This window comes from Sarcophilus harrisii, chromosome 5, assembly GCF_902635505.1.
Source record: "Sarcophilus harrisii chromosome 5, mSarHar1.11, whole genome shotgun sequence".
NCBI classification, from domain to species: Eukaryota; Metazoa; Chordata; class Mammalia; order Dasyuromorphia; family Dasyuridae; genus Sarcophilus; species Sarcophilus harrisii.
The window spans coordinates 96384710-96402619 of NC_045430.1; the positions used below are offsets into that span (position 1 = coordinate 96384710).

Consider the following 17910-nt stretch of genomic DNA (forward strand, 5'->3'; position numbering starts at 1 on the left):
TTGGGCACATTAGCAATTAATCTACTTCACATGAGCTTCCAAAGAGAGCCATCTTATGCTATATTATTTAGTTAGTAACTGTATTTTTAAAAGCTGGAACAACTAGAAAGTTTCTCCATTGAACGCCTGACATCATCAAAACACTTATTATGACTTTGTCTTCTTTTGTTTCTCTTTGTGTAATTTTATCATATGTTTTCATGGGGACTGGGGCTCAGAGAGAGTTAGGAGAGGCATATCTTTTTTTTTTTTTTAATAATAACTTTTTATTGACAGAACCCATGCCAGGATAATTTTTTACAACATTATCCCTTGCACTCACTTCTGTTCCAATTTTTCCCCTCTCTCCCTCCACCCTCTCCCCCAGATGGCAAGCAGTCCTATATATATTAAATATGTCACAGTGTATCTTAGATACAATATATGTGTGCAGAACTAAACAGTTCTCTTGTTGCACAGGGAGAATTGGATTCAGAAGGTAAAAATAACCCGGGAAGAAAAACAAAAATGCAAACAGTTTACATTCATTTTCCAGTGTTCTTTCTTTGGGTGTAGCTGCTTCTGTCAATCAATTGTTCTGTCAGTTGAAACGGAATTAGGTCTCTTTGTCAAAGAAATCCACTTCCATCAGAATACATCCTCGTACAGTATCGTTGTTGATGTATATAATGATCTCCTGGTTCTGCTCATTTCACTTAGCATCAGTTCATGGAAGTCTCTCCAAGCCTCTCTGTATTCATCCTGCTGGTCATTTCTTACAGAACAATAATATTCCATAACATTCATATACCACAATTTACCCAACCATTCTCCAATTGATGGGCATCCATTCATTTTCCAGTTTCTAGCCACTACAAACAGGGCTGCCACAAACATTTTGGCATATACAGGTCCCTTTCCCTTTTTTAATATAGGAGAGGCATATCTATGGAAGGATCATTTATTGCTAGTAGTTGGAGGGATTATCATATAACAGAAGTGTCTTCTATGCAAGATCTTTGCTTCCATAGTATAATTTTATACATATTTTTACCTACTGAATCCTTAAACACATATAAAATGTCTACCATTAACCAAGCTACCATATCAGGAGATAGGAGTTTGAAAGAAAAGAAAGAAAGGAAGGAAGGAAGAAAAGAAGAAAGAAAGTGAGTTTCTTCTCTCAAGAAGCTCACATTTAATCAGGAAATGTTCTATATACATAGATAAATATATATACAAAATAAATCCAAGTCCAAGTTAACATTTTTTTTGGTGGGGAAGAGAGTGAAAAGGTACTAGCGGCTAGGTTAGAGGCATCAATAATCATGTTTCATCTGAGCTTTGAAGGAAGCTAGTGATTCTAAGAGACAGAAGAAAAGAGGGTATGTATCAGTGCTTTGCAGACGTGAAAGATAATGCAAAAGATAGAGACAAAAGATAAAGTGTTGTATAAAAGAGGACCATGGAATGCATGAAGGAGACTAATTGATATAACAGGGCTTGAAAGTAAGTTGGAGCCAGGTTGTGAAGGGGTTTTAATTCTGAAACAGAAGAATTTGTATTTGGTCCTAGAGAAAGTAGAGAGCCAGTGGCATTTATTGAGCAAGGAATGGTAGCCTTAGTGGTAGCGTTATGAATAGTGAGAAAGGGTCTGATACAAGAGATGTGGTGGTAGAATTGATAAGAATTGTCAACTGATTGTTTTTGTGGTTGAAAGAGAAGGAAGATTCTAGGAGTAATCTGAGATTATGAACTGGTATGACTGGAAAAATGGTGATTTCCATGACTGAAATAGGGAAGGTAATTGGAATATGCCACTCTGGCTCAGGAGAGAGTCTAGAAATAGAAATATAAATTTGGGAATAATTTGCATAGAGATGATCATTAAACCTATGGGAGCTGATGAAGTTATCAAGGAAGAGTATAGAAAAAGGAGAGAAGAAAGTCTAAGATAGAATTTGAGGATTTACCTAAAATTTGTGGGTACAGTACCACCACTTTCACTACTACTTCTCCTGGGATTCCAATGTAGACAGCCAAGAACCCTAAGCCAAAGAGCCCTGGAAATAGCCCTCTCCTCCTCTTATTCCCCATTCAAGTTCTGCTAGTAACCTGGCTCAGACAGCCACTGTTCAGAGAACCAACTCTTATAGATATGTGACCTGGCAGCTGCTTTAAAAGGTATTTTATCAACCACAGTGACTGAAGACTGAGAAAAGAAAATTCTTCCTACAAAAGTTCCTTGATTTGGCTCAACATCAAAAATTGATAGTCTTATCAGTGGAAATAACATTAAAGAAGTTAATATTCCCATTCGTTTTGCTATTGTATTCTAAAACCATGGAAGCTTTCTCTGATTTTCAGAGCCTCCTATATGTATCATTTTCCCCTATTAAATCAACAAATTAAATACTTATTATGTGCAAGATACTCTGCTAATTTCTGGGGATACAAATGTAAGTAAAAAGAATGAATTCCTACCTTCAAGGAAGGTATATTCCATTGGGGAAAACAATGCATTAAAGGTTGCTAAAAAGTTGGGGAGGGGAGGAGAAGATAGTGGCAATGGAGAGTCTGGATAGTTTAAGGGCTTCTTCAAAGTTGAGCTTCAGGGAAGAACTCACCGCTGGGAGAAGAAATCACAGGAACGAAGGGAGAAAGCTGCTGAAGCAGGGTCTAGAGGTGGTGAGAAAAGTCTGGGCCTTTTTTCAAAATGGAGGTTTATGGAGAAACATGCCCATGGGAGAATTGAGTTTCTTGAGACCAAGAGCTGCCTTTTTTTTTTTCCTTTTTGTACCCCAAGTGCTTAATAGATTCGTTTTCATTCATGATATGGATGATGACTGAGCAAAGGAGACTAAGAAACAGTAGCAACAGTCAGACAAGAGAACTAAGAAACAGCAGTTAAGTGAAAACCTATAGAGAAAAAACTATCCAGAAGAGGGAAGTCAGCAGTATTAAATACTTCAGAGAAGTCAAGAAGGGATAAGTATTGAGAAAAAGGCTATTGGATTTGGTAATTAATAGAATATTGGTAACTTTGGAAAGAGCTTTTTAAATTAATTGATGAGGACTGAAGCCCAGATGCAAACTGTTAAATGAGAGAATGCAAAGTAATAAAGGTACTTTTTATCTAAGGCTTTTGTTATGAAATTGAAGAGACAGATAGACTTTACTTAGTTCATGGAGTTCTTACTGCCATTTATATAATTTGGATTTTTTGAATACTTAAGAAGTTGTCTTTGGACTAATGTATGTCTTAATTTCTTTTTCATAACATGAATCTTTTCCTTACAAAATCCATCTCTTTTGAGATTAAGGGATATATTCAAAGTTTCATAGTTAGTTTAGTAAAGGTCAGACCTTCTTATTTTTAATCTAGTGCTTGCTTTTCCTATAAATCACCAAAAGCTATACTTTGCATGCTGTCTCCATCATGTAAAACTGGTTCTTTGAGAAGAATTGTTTAAATATTTGAACTTGTCTTAAATGAGAAGACTTTTTGTAAAACAAAACTTACACAAAAAGCTTTGTTGATTTTTAGTCATATCTGACTCTTTGTGACCCCGTTTAGAGTTTTCTTGGCAAAGGTGCTGGAGTGATTTGCCATTTCCTTCTCCAGTTCATTTTACATATGAGGAAATTGAGGTAAATAGGGTTAAGTGACTTGCCCAAAGTCACATAGCTAGTAAATGTCTGAGACTGGATTTGAACTTAGGTCCTTCTAACTCCAAGAATGGCACTCTATCCACTGTATCACCTGGTTGCACCTCAGAGATACCTGCCTTCAAGTAACTTGAAGAGGTATAGATTTTTGTGTGTGTGTGTATTGTAGGAATGATGTATAGAATTATAGAAAGCAGATTTAGCTACAGTTTAAAGAAAAATTTTTTTAACAATAAGAGATTTACAAATATTGACTAGACTTCCTCAAGGAGTGAACCTTTTGGGGTACATGGTTGCTCCTTGAAGCTGTCCTGACTTTAGGTATCTTGGTGAGACTGACCAACTCTACTGGTAGATCAAGTTTCCAGAGAGCAGTTGGATATATTTCCTTTTCGGGGATATAGGGGTACTCTTGGAGGCAGTAAGATTTTTTTTAATGCTACTGACTTGATCCCTTATTTTATATTAAGTGTCTGAGGCTAGATGTGAATTCAGGTCCTCCTGACTTCAGGGATGGTGCTTTATCCACCGTGCCACTTAGGTGCCACAATTCCCTATTTTCACATGTTTCCTCTAGTATCAATAACTAATGATTAGCATCCTAATATCAGTGAGCTGAAGGCTCCCAAAATTCCTCTCCTAACAACTTTAAAATAATACCTCAGATAAAATTTTGGTCTGCCACAGCCAACAAAATGTCAGGGTGGGACATTTTTCTGGCCCAAGAAAACTTAATAGATTAAAGGAGAAGTCTCTGATACTGGGGTAGAGGCTTGTATGGAGGCCACACATGTGGCAGTTGAAGGCAGCAGCAGATGGTAAGGTGGACAGACAACTAGTCAGAAGGAGATTATAGGGGGTGCTTTCATGACACTGGGAATGGTTGGAACTGATTGGCAACAGTATTATGCATAAGCAGTTCTGGGTCACAGTTTCAAGGTGGAGAGGAGTACTAGGACTTAGTCACAAAGGGTAAGGGCCTTTGTCACAGTTCCAGGACAAAAAGAATATTAGCCCTTGTGTATAGAGGGACTAACTAGGAGCTGTTCAGGGTGAAGACCAGAGGAGAGAATGGTGACTATATCTCCCAGGATCACACTTCCTTGGAAGCAGCAAACATTTGTATATCTTAAGAATTATTTTCTAAAAAGTAACACAAAAAGCCTGAAGTTTAGGAACATAAAATTCAAAGCTGAGAAATAGATTGAAAAAATAATCAAATGACAAAAAAAGAATCTGATCACAAAGAGCTACTATGGTGGCAGGGAAGACTGAGAAGACAACAATATGTAAACAGCTACAAACAAAACCTCAGAGACAAATGCTAATTGGATTCAGACCCAACAAGAATTCCTGGAAGTATTAAGGAGATGAGTGTTAGAAGAAAAGTTGGGAAAAGAAATGCAAAAGTAATGCAAGAAAATTATGAAAAGAGAATTAACATTTTGATGAAAGAGGCACAAAGAAATTCTAAAGAAAATAATACTTTAAAAAACAGAATTGACTTAATGGTAAAAAAAGACACAAAAATTCACGAAGAAAAGAACTCCTTAAAAATTTAATTAGTTAGGACAGCTTGGTGGTGCAGTGGATAGAGCACCAGCTCTGAAGTCAGAGGACCTGAGTTCAAATCTGGTCTCAAACACTTAACACTTCCTAGCTGTGTGATCATGGGCAAGATTATTTAATCCCAATTGCCTTAGCAAAAAAAAAAAAAAAAAATTAGTCAAATCAAAGCTAATGATTCCATGAAACATCAAGAAACAAGAAAACACAGTATAAAGAATGGAAAAAAAAAGAATCTTCAAAGAAACCCCAAAATGAAAATTCCCAGGAATATTATAGCCAAATTCCAGAACTTCCAGATCAAAGGGAAAATATTTCAAGCTTGTTAGAATCATACATCATTTAGTAGCTTCCATGTTAAAAAAAAGTAGGTGGTTTGGAATATGATATTCTAGAAAATAAAAGCTAGAATTGCAATCAAGAATCGCCTATCCAGCAAAACTGAGTATCATCCTTCATGGGAAAAAATGGATATTTCATGAAATAGAGGATTTTCAAGCATTCCTGACGAAAAAACCAGAGATGAATAGAAAATTTGACATTTCAACACAAGACTGAAGAGAAGCACAAAAAGGTAAACATGAAAGAGTAACTGTAAGGGATTCAATAAAATTTAACTATTTATATACTTATTTGGGAAGATGACATAGATGAGAACTTTATCATTATTAGGGCAGTTAAAAGAAGTATATGTAGAAATGGGTGTGAGTTGATTGTGGGGGATCTTCCCCTCTCCCCAAAAAAATAAAGGGTGAGAAAGAGGGATGCACTGAGAAAAGGAAGAGGTTCAATGGGGAAATTTTTCTCTCATAAAAGAGGCATAAGGTTCACAGTGGAGGGGTAAATAAGGAGGAGGGATGGCGGGCAATGCTTGAACCTCACTTTCATTGGAATTTACTAAAAAAAATATATGTGCGTACACACACACTCACATAAACTCATTTGGGTATAGAAATGTAACTTATCTAATAGGGAAATAGGAGATGGGGGTAAGATAAAAGTAAGGATGCATTAAGGGTTAGTTAGGTGGTTAGAAGCAAAATAGATTTTTGAGAAAGCACAGGGTAAAAAGAGAGGCAGGAAGAAACAAGATAATGGGGCAGAGAAAATACACAGTGAGTAATTATAATTGTGAATGTGAATAGGATGAGCTTGTTCATAAAATGGAAGCAGCAGAATGGATTAGAAACTATAATAATATTCTTTACAGTAGACACACTTGAAATTAAAAGACACACACACAGTTAAAATAAAGGGCTGGCACAAAATCTTATATACTTCAGCTGAAGTAAAAAAAGACAAAGATCCCAGACAAAGCAAAAACAAAAACAGATCTAATTAAAAGAGATAATCAGGGAAACTATATTTTGCTAAAAGATACCATAGTCAATGAAGTAATGTCAAAAAACTTTACAGGTTTCTTTGATAAAGGTCTCATTTCTGAAATATAAACTGAGTATAGAATTGAATCAAATTTATAAAAATAAGAATCATTCCCCTAATTGATAAGTAATCAAAAGATACAAATAGACAGTTTTCAGAAGAAATCAGTCTTGAAAAAAATGTTCTAAATTATTGTTAACTAGAGAAAGACAAATTAAAACAACTCTAAGGTACCATCTCATACCTATCAGAAATGACAAATGCTACAGGGAATGAGGGAAAAATAGATATACTAGTGCATTGCTGGTGGAGTAGTGAACTGGTCCAACCATTTTGGAGAACCATTTGGAACTATAGGGCTAAAACTGTGCATATCTATTGACTTAGGGTATCAAAAGAAAAGGAAAAAGACTATATGTTAAAAAACATTTAAAACAGCTTTTTTTTTGTGGTGGCAAGAAACTGGAAATTAAAGGGATGCTCTTCATTTGGGGAACAGCTGAACCAATTGTGGTAGATGATTGTGATACAGTAGTATTATACTAAAAGAAATGGGTGATTTCAGAAAAAAACATCTATATGAATTGATGAAAAGTGAACTGAGAAGTTCCCAGCGATCATTGTGTACAATTAACAGCAATGTTGTAATATTGACCTATGAAAGGCTTGGTTACTCTGATCAATACAGTGATCCAAGACAGTTCCAAAGGACTCAAGATGAAAAAAATGTATCCACCTTCAGAGAGAAAACTGATGAACTCTGATGCAAATTGAAGTATAATTTTTTTCTCTCTCTCTTTTTTTTTTTTTGCCTTTTTTTGGGCAATGTGGTTAATATAGAAATTTGTTTTGCATGATTTCACATGTATAACTGATATATTGTTTGTCTTTGTGGGTGGGGTAGGAGGTAAAAACAAGGGGATTAGGAACTCAAAATTTTAAAAAAGAATGCTAAAATGATAAAGTAAGGAATGCAGGGTGGCTGACATTAGTATAGTAAATGGTTGTACTTCAGCTGTCCATGGAGGCCTTGAGATATCAATGCAGTTGTCCTCAGTGTAGTCTCCAATTTTCTGGCCCCTCTACTCCCCTCCTTCCCCCAATCCCATTCCCCATTGACTAGCCTTGGTCAGCACTGAGGCTCCAGTGTGTGGATACTGTTCTTAAACTAAGATTTTAGTCTCAGGTTTTAAGGGAGTGGAATAATTGATGAAGCTCCAGGATTGAAACTTAAGAACTGTAATTAACTAATTAAAACTATTAGTTTGTAGTTCTGCATCTTGAAAAAAAAAAGAAGAAATTACTTTTAGAGATCTTGAACAATACAAAGGAATTACTTAACATTTGTTATTGTTGAGTCATATTAGTTGTGTCTGACTCTTTGTGACCTTATTTGGAGTTTTCTTGGCAAAGATACTAGAGTACTTTACCATTTCCTTTTTCAGTTATGGCTGGGGAAACTGAAGCAACTAGGGGTAAGTGATAAGTCACACAGTACTGTCTGAGGCCAGATTTCAGCTCATGAAGATGTGTTTTTCTGACTCTAGGCCCAGTACTTTATCCACTATACCACCGACCTGCTACTTACCATTAATAGAGCCTTACTATATACTTTATTCCTAGTTCTTTTTCTTTTTTTTTAAATAGCTTTTTATTTACAAAACATATGCATGGGTAAGTTTTTCAACACTGACCCCTGAAAAACTTTCTATTCCAAATTTTCCTCTCCTTCCTCCCACCCCTTCCCCTAGATGGCAGGTAGTCCAATACATGTTAAATATGTTAAAGTATATGTTAAATCCAATATATGTATACATATTTATACAATTATCTTGCTGCATAAGAAAAAGTGGATTTAGAAAGAAAAAAAAAAAACCTGAGAAAGAAAACAAAAATGTAAGCAAACTAACAGAAAGAGTAAAAATGCTATGTTGGTCCACATTCAGTTCCCATACTCCTCTCTCTGGGTGTATATGGCTCTCTTCATTACTGAACAATTGGAACTAGTTTGAATCATCTCATTGTTGAAGAGAGCCATGCCCATCAGAATACATCCTCATACAGTATCATTGTTGAAGTGTATAATGATTTCCTGGTTCTGCTCAATTTCACTTAGCATCAGTTCGTGTAAGTCTCTCTAGACCTTTCTGAAATCACCCTATTGGTCATTTCTTACAGAACAATAATATTCCATAATATTCATATACCATAATTTATTCAACCATTTTCCAATTGATGGGCATCCATTCAATTTCCGGTTTCTAGCCACTACAAAAAGGGCTGCCACAAACATTTTTGCTTTGTTCCTAGGTCTTGTTTGTACTATATAGAAATGCCAATAACTTTATAGTATTATTTTATGTTCAACTACTTTATTGAACCTAGTTTATTCCTGATTTTTAATATTTTCAAAAAAATGCCCTCATATTATGTCATCTACAAGTAGGAATAATTTTATGCAGTGTTTGTCTTTAATATTTCCATAATTATGTACAATACTAGTGGTGAGTAGATGCATCCATTACCACTGTTTGTGGGAAACATTTAATGTTTCTGTATTACAAATAATGCTTGTTCTTGGCATTATATACATGCTTTTGATCATATTAAAGAAGGTCCCTTCTGTATTTATGGTTTTTAGGACTTTAACATGAGTACTTTACTTTGTCAAAGGCTCTTCTATAATCATATGATTTTTGTTATTTTTGTGGATTATAGTATGAATTATGTTTGCTAATTTATGTCAAACCACTTGTAAATCCATCTGCTTCAGAATTTTTGCTTTTAGTAATTCATAAATGGCTTGCTTTATTTCCTTTTCTGAGTCTAGGTTAATAAAATTCCTATTTTTTATTAACCTATTTTTATTGTCTCTAAAGAATATTTATGCCTTTTTACATTTGCCTTGGATTCCTTTAAGCCTATCATGTAATCAGTTTTTAAGGTATTATAAATTTCTGAGAAATATATAAATTAAAAAAAATGTTTTTATCTTCATTAATCACATAAATGATTAGTTAAATCTATTTTTTCAACAATTCCATTCCACTTTATAACTTCCTTTATTCTTGTTATATATATATTTGTGTAGTTCTGAAAAGGAAAATTCCTTATACTTTTTAACTGGAGCTAATTTTATTGAATTTATTGTTTTTTCCCTAAGTTACTTTAAAATACCTCAGTAGAGAGATAGGGATCTATTGTGGATAGTGAGCAATATGTATAATGTTTACAATTTTGCTTATTTTTTTATTTTAGAGAGGAATATGAACATTTTGCAGTATTGTCCCTCTTCTGATGCCTGGACTGTTTTTGAAGTGTGTGATGTCCACATTCGCAAACAACAGATGCTGTCAGTGGAAGAGATCATCTATTTGGTGGGAGGTTGTCTCCATGAACTTGGACCCAACAAAAGGACCAATCAAAGTGAGGACCTGTTAACAGTGCAATCTTACAATACAATTACCCGGGAATGGCTCTATCTCAAGGAGAATACATCCAAATCAGGTCTTAACTTGACTTGCACACTTCATAATGATGGAATCTATATTATGAGCAGAGACATTACTCTATCAACTAGCTTGGAACATAGGGTTTTTCTCAAATATAATATCTTTTCAGAGAGTTGGGAACCATTTAGGCGTTTTCCGGCTTTTGGACAGAACTTATTGATTTGTTCTCTGTATTTGCCTAGTGAAACAGAAATATGACTGCATTTAGTTTAGTGTTTTAGAATATTTAAAGAACCAAATTAAAAAAAGTAAAATCCTATTATAAGGATAATTGGCATTTGCCCAAGGTGATAATACAAGCTTCATTAGGTCTCATATTTAGCATTTATAAATAACCTCACTACTTGAACTTTTTTCACTATTTTGAAAGATTTGTGACTTTAATGATATTGTACTCTCTCCACTATCACTGATAATTCACACCTTAATAAATAAGTTTTCATTAGTTGCTTTGCCCAAAAAGCTTATCACCAATCTCTAAATAGCAGAAATGGTAAAATATGAGTAACTCTGAACTTAACTGGGTTGAATGTTAGGCAACCTGATACTCAAATCTATGGGACTATTTCAGAGTGAGTTGGAGATATCTTGGGTTCTCTTTATCAATAAACAAACATTTTAAAAACATTTACCATGTGCCACACTATGTGCTGAAATCTAGAAATAGACCAAAAAGTGAAACAGTGCCCCAGTTAGTGAGCTTTTCAAGGGCAGAGGCTTCTTTGTATTCCCAGCATTTATTGCAATGCCTTGTATATAAAAGGCCCTTAATAAATGCTAATTGAGAAAAAAAAGATTCTAGGAGGTTTGCTGTCTAGAGTTTCAGTCTAGGATCTTTTAAAAGATTTTAATTGATATTAATCCCTTTTATTAAGGGATAGGAAGAAAGAGGAAAGATAATTGACTCAAGGCTAGGGATAATTGGGATAGCCCAAAGTCTGAACATATCCATAAGGGAAGAAGTGCCACAGCCTCCAGTAGTAGTTTTTCCAGTTGTTTGCCCCAAAATGTTTTTTTTTCCCCCAGCATTATAAAAGGGTTCCTGGAGAGAGACCAACATTCATGTCAATCACAATTAGGAGCTAAGAATTTTTAGATTCAAACTTAATTAAATGGTACCATGGGTACATCATTCTTCACACCAATCTTTCCATATTTTGGTTTACCATCATAAAATTTGTAAATCAGGGAATATCACTATTAATGAATGAAAAGTTCAGGGATTAGGTAAAAGGCAGAACAAATGGCTTAGATCATATAAAATGGTACATTTCACATATTTACATATCTGAAGATATTAATTGTACTTAACCTAGTACAGTCTTTCTGGGGACATTGCCATGCCTGTGTCCAGAGCCTTTTCTGCAGGCTAGAACCTACTGGACTTTGAACCTCTCTGACAGTGTCTTAAGAATCCAGGGATGCTTCCATGCCAAGATGAGTTATCAGAGTAGAATTTTTGTGGAGGCTTACTTGAACTAATTACTTGAAGGGAAAAAAAAAGAGACCAACTTTTTAAATCTCAGGTGAACATTTCCTGAAAGTATTCTTTATCCAAACATGATATCCACGATCCATTATATTTTAAGGAATGGGATTAATCAACAGTGACTAGTTGCATGTTTTTTGGCTTCAGGACCAAAATAAATTAGTAATATAAATGATGTTATATTTAATTTCTTCTTAAGGCATTTGAAATATTATTATCAGCCATGAATAATAACAGAGTTGACATTTTAACCATCCTATTTAAATAATTCCACTCACTAAGAAATTATTTATTGCCCCCTTTATATTAGGGGACTTTGCTAGGAATACAAAGACAAAAAAGAAATCGTTGCAGTTGTCAAGCAGCTTAAATGAAATATATATTCATATAGTTGGAGAAGGAAATGGCAAATCACTTCAGTATCTTTGCAAAGAAAATCCCAAATGGAGCCATACAGAATTGGACAAGACTGAAATGACTCAACAACAAAAATTCGTATAGTCCCTCAAATATTCAGTCTACCTAAAAACCTGCCTCTAAAATTCTTACAATATTCTTTGGGTCTTTAAAAAAAAACAAACAAACTATGAATTCTATTTAAAATTATGTAACTTTTGGTTTAATTCACATAGTAAAATCTTGCCTATCAGATAAAATGTATAATAAGGTGACTTTTGTCATAAAATAAAAGTGGATTTATAAAAGAAGAGTTTGTGTGTTTGAAATTTGCCCTTAAGCATAAAAACCTAAGAGAAGGGAGGAACAAAAATCTCCAAATAGAAAAGGACTTGCTTGAAATCTTATCATTTTATTTACTATATTTGATGTGGTTCTTATTTTAAAGTTTAAAAAAAAAATCCTCATGTGTAATACAGGCAGCTTGGATGATTTGACCTTTTCCTCTTAATTGATTCTTTATTCTTGTTGGCTAAAGTAAGGACAGCTGCAAAACACATGTGCCATTGAAAAGCAGAGAGGAAGCAGTTGCATAAAAAATAATAGTCTCTGGTGGTATTTGCAGTAATAGGAAAGGTGCTAAATTCTTGTCTTGGTTGTCTCAGATGGAACATATCTTAATTTAATCAGATTCCTAGACAGTCATTTATTTTGCCTCTGAGGATTTAATTATAATTCCTAACTTCAGCCAAAGATAGCTCAATATTCTCAAAAATTAGACCTCACATATGTTTTTTATGTAAACTGTATTTTGATTGACTAAAAGCCTTCAGCAAGATTGTCCTTTGACACTCTCTAAGGGAAGCAGTAAATTAATAGTACAGTGATTGTATAGTTATCCACTATCCCTTGCCTTCATAGATGAAACTGGTCCAACAGCTGTTTTAAAAGAACTGGATTATATCTGTAAAATATTTGTCAATCAATCTATATGCCAGGATATACTTGAGGTTAGTTAATCTTTAAAGAAATAAAATTTCACTTAAGTAAGTGAAGAGATAGTATTCATGACTAGATCGCTGCAGTATAGTGAAAATGACCAAAATTGATTTACAATTAATTTATAAATGTAGTGCTGTAGTCATCAAAATACCATTTTGGGCAAGTCACTTAACCCCAATTGTCCCGACCAAAAAAAAAAATTACCAAGGGGATACTTGATAGGGTTAAAGAAAATAAACAGCATTTTGAGCAATAAAAGGTCTAGAATTTCCAGGGAAATTTTTTAAAAAGTAAAAACAAAGGGGAAATAGTACTCCCAAATCAAAAGTTGTACTGTAAAGCAGCAGTAACTTTAAACAAAAAGGGTTTGATACTGATTGAAAATTAGAGAAGTAGGTCATTAGAACAGATGTGGTAAGGAAGAATTAGAAACAATTGAACTCAATCTAGTTTTGATAAGCCAGAGAATATAAATTGGGGGTAAAATCTCTATATGATAACTACTGGGAAAGTTGGAAGAGGTTTGGCAAAAATTAGTTTTAAACCAATGCTTATACTGTAATAAATTCAAAATGGTTATATGACCTGCAAATTAAAAGAGACATCAAAAAAAAATTAGAAGATAATTAATCAAAACTGTGTCAAGGAAGAAAACTATTCCTTTTTGGACAAAGTATGTGAATGGTTTTCAGGAGAATTGCACATTATAACAACCATATGAGAGATTATTAATCATTAATAAAGACAAAGTACAAATTAAAAGTTTTGAAGTTTTATTTCACACCCAACAAACTGGCAAAAATGACAGAGATGGAAATAGTCAATATTAAAGAGTTTGTGGGAAAGACAAGCACATATTATTGGTAGAGTAATGAATTGGTCCAGTGGTTTTGGAAAGTTGTGCTAAGAAACTTACTAAAATTTACATATCCTTTGACCTAGAGATACCTCTGCTTGGTGTATAGCTTAAAGAGGTCAGACAGAAAAAAAAAAAAAGGTCCCATGTACACCAAAATATTTATAGAAGCACTTTTCTGCAGTAACAAAGTGTTGGAAATAAAGAAGGTACTGGTGATTGTTGTCTTTCATTCTTGAAGACAACAAAAATGACACCTCTGTATTAGAGTTGTTAGTGTGTCCAAGTGGAATTAAGTCAGATTGAGCCAATAAATATCAATTTATTGATAATAAATGTTTACTAAATGTCTACTATTCTAGGTACTATGCTAAACATTGAATAAATGAATATGTCAGAATATTATTGCACTTGAAAAATGACACATGAAGATTAGAGAAGTATGGAAAACTAAAATGAATTACTGCAAAGTGAAGCACAATCAAGGAAACAATATTATAGAATGATTCTTCTTTGAACAGATGGGAGTCATTTGTTATGGCTGATTAGGTTTGCTAAGGTAAATTTTTCTTTTGTTTAAAAAAAAAAACTTTATTAACAATGGTAGATAACATAAAACTAAAAAAAATTTAGAGTAGCTAGATGGCACAGTGAATAGCACCCTGGCTCTGAAAGTAAAGAGGACTTGAATTCAAATATAGTCCCAGACAGTTAACACTTACTAGCTGGATAATCTTGGGCAAGTCACTTAATCCTCACTGGCTCACAACAACAACAACAACAACAAAATTAAAACCTCATATCATTATAAATTGACAAAACAGATTCATTATAGGGAAGATGAGGGGAATTGTTTATAAAAGGATTTTTTTTAATATGTAAAGGGTTTTATTGCACAGTTTTTTAAAAAGTTCTATTGTGAGTAAAATATGGTATTCACAAAATTCAGTTTTCAAGAGGTGATATATTTATATATTCATTTTGGAAAAGAAGTTTTAACTTATCAGAAAATCCTATTTGTAGACTATTCTTGAGAGAGGAAGAGGGATGGAGGAAGGAGGGAGGCCGGGAGGGAGGGAGGAGACTTTCCTTCCCTGTTCTTTCCTCCTTCTTTCCCCACAGTGATTTCTTCTTCAGCTAGTATGCTTGAAACTGAAGTCCCATAGACTGGCCCACTGCTTAACTAAAAAAACTGCTAAATTTTTTTCTTTTGTTTAAAATCCTCATTTTGGTTATTCTGTTTCATTAGCCATGAAGCTTTTCTTTTTTTAATCCAATTAAAGAAGGATTTTTACTTGATGAAGGAACCACAGGGTGATCTGTGGTAGGATATTTCCTATATAAAAAGGAAGATAGATAATTGGCAAGTAATTACTCTTGGTTTAGCCTTGGTATTATTATAAAAATGACCATACCTTCCTAAATTAATTTATAAATTCAGTGCTAATCTAACTAGATAAAATTGAAGCATAATTTATTTGGAAAAACAAAATATCAAGAATTTCAAAGGAGATAATGAAAAACAGTCAAAAGGAAAGGGGCCTAGTAGTACTAGATTTCAAAATATGTTATAAAGCAGTCATCAGTGAAACATCTAAAAATACAGAAGGAAGTTCAGGAAGAGATGGATAAACAGAGTGATGGTGATACTATTATGTTAATTTTAACATTTACATTTTTGTTTTTTTATTAAAGCTTTTTATTTTCAAAATATGCACAGATAATTTTTCAACATTGATCCTTGCATAGCATTGTGTTCCACATTTTCCACTTCTTCCCCTCCCCCCCTCCCCTAGATGGCAAGGAATTCAATATATGTTACACATGTTAAAATATATGTTAAATCCAATATATGTAAACATATTTGTACAATTATCTTGCTGCACAAGAAAAATCAGATCAAAAAGGAAAGAAAATGATTAAGAAAACAAAATGCAAACAAACAACAACATTAAGAGTGAGAATGTTATGTTGTGATCCACACTCAGTTCCCACAGTCCTCTCTCTGGGTGTAGATGGCTTTCTTTATCACAAGATCACTGAAACTGGTCAATCACCTCATTGTTGGAAAGAGTCACGTCCATCAGAATTGATTGTGGTATAATATTGTTGTTGCCATGTACATACAATGATCTCCTGGTTCTGCTCATTTCACTTAGCATCAGTTCATGTAAGTCTCTCCAGACCTCTCTAAAATTATCCTGCTAATTGTTTCTTATGGAACAATAATATTCTATTCATATGCCATAATTTATTCAGCCATTTTCCAACTGATGGGCATTCACTCAATTTCCAGTTTCTTGCCACTACAAAAAGGGCTGCCACAAACATTTTTGCACATAACATTTAAATTTATAAAACTCCAAGATGCATGTAATAAATTCATAGCCAGTTTGTCTTCTTTCTAATTACTAATCATTTTTTCTTTCTTTTTTTTTTATTATTTGGGGGCAAAGTAAAAAATGTCATAATAAAAGCAGGAACTTGCTCAACCTCTCCCCCAAACTGTTCCAAATTCCCTTAAAGAATGACTCTAAACAAATTTTAGAGTATTAGAACATTTTCCAGCTGAAGACAGCTTAGAAACTCAGCAGAAAAGGCCTGTGTTACGAGTGAGGGCGTCCTGGGGCAGGACACACTGGTACAGCCCCAGCACACCCCAGCCCAGCATGATCTCTGAATCAGCAATTGGCCAATTAGGAAAGGAAGTACAAAAGCTCACTGAGGAAAATAATTCCTTAAAAGATAGAATTGAGCAAATGGAAACTAATGACTTTATATATGAAATCAAGATACAATAAAACAAAACCAAAAAAACATGAAATATCTCATTGGAAAAACAACTGACCTGGAAAATAGATCCAGGAGAGATAATTTAAAAATTATCGGTCTACCTGAAAGTCATGATTAAAAAAAGATCCTGGACATCATCTTTCAAGAAATTATCAAGGAAAACTGTCCTGATATTCTACAATCAGAGGGTAAAATAGAAATTGATAGAATTTACTAATCACCTCCTGAAAGAGATCCCAAAATAAAAACTCCCAGGAATATTATAGCCAAATTCCAGAACTCCCAGAAATATTGCAAGAGAAAATATTGCAAGCATCCAGAAAGAAACAATTCAGGGATAATGGAGCCATACTCAGGATAACACAAGATTTAGCAGTTTCTATATTAAAGTACCTGAGGGCTTGGAATATGATATTCTGGAGAGCAATGGAGAGAAGATTACAACAAAGAATCTCTTGCCCAGCAAAACTAAATATAATCCTTCAGAAGAAAAGGTGGTCATTCAATGAAACAGGATTTTCAAGTGTTCATGATGAAAAGACCAGAACTGAATGGGAAATTTGATTTTCAAATACAGGACTTTGGAGAACCATAAGAAGGTAATCAGGAAAGTGATATCATAAGGGACTTAAGAAGGTTTATCTGTTTGCATATCTACATTGGAGGATGATAATTGTAACTCATTAGAACAGCCTCATTATTATGGCAGTTAGAAGAACTATATATAGACAAGAAGACACAGGTGTGAGTTGAATATGAAAGGATAATATCTTTTTTAAAATGATGAAATTTAAAGAGGTGAAAGAAAAATGTACTGGGAGAAAGGGAATGGGAGAGGTGGAATAGTGCAAATTATCTGCCATGAAAAAGAGGCAAGAAAAAGCTTTTACAGTGGAAGGGGAAGAGGGGGAAGATAAAGAGTAAATGACCTTTACTCTCACCAGAATTGGCTCAAATAGGAAGTAACATACACTCAATATGAGTATAGAAATCTATCTTACCCTGTAAGAAAATAAGAGGGGAATGGGATATGGGAGGGAGAGGAGAATGATAAAAGAGAGAGCATATTGGGGGAGGGAGTGGTAAGTAGGAAAACACTTGAGAAAGGGACAGGATGAAAGGAGAGAGAGAATAAATAGAGGAAATAAAATTAGCACTAGTAATTATAAGAATTTTTTTTGAAGCAAGTTTCTCTGATGGAATATTATTGTTCACTGGGAAATGATGAGCAGGATGGTCTTAGGAAAAAAAAAACCTGGAAAGTC

The 17910-nt window shown here is 34.0% G+C and overlaps 1 protein-coding gene across 2 annotated transcripts in view; it reads left to right on the top strand.

Moving 5' to 3' along the window:
- KLHL42 (kelch like family member 42) overlaps positions 1-14579 on the top strand; it is a 38400-nt gene extending 23821 nt beyond the window's left edge. Inside the window, exons 3-4 of one of the 2 annotated variants that reach the window (XM_031938077.1) lie at positions 9856-10023; positions 14215-14579. In XM_031938077.1, coding sequence (XP_031793937.1) covers positions 9856-10023; positions 14215-14237 — 191 coding nt within the window. In that variant the 3' untranslated portion in view covers positions 14238-14579. Of the gene's footprint in view, positions 1-9855; positions 10848-14214 lie in introns of those variants that run through there. The other variant, XM_003770846.4, reaches the window with a different exon arrangement.
- The last annotated feature ends 3331 nt before the right edge of the window (positions 14580-17910 follow it).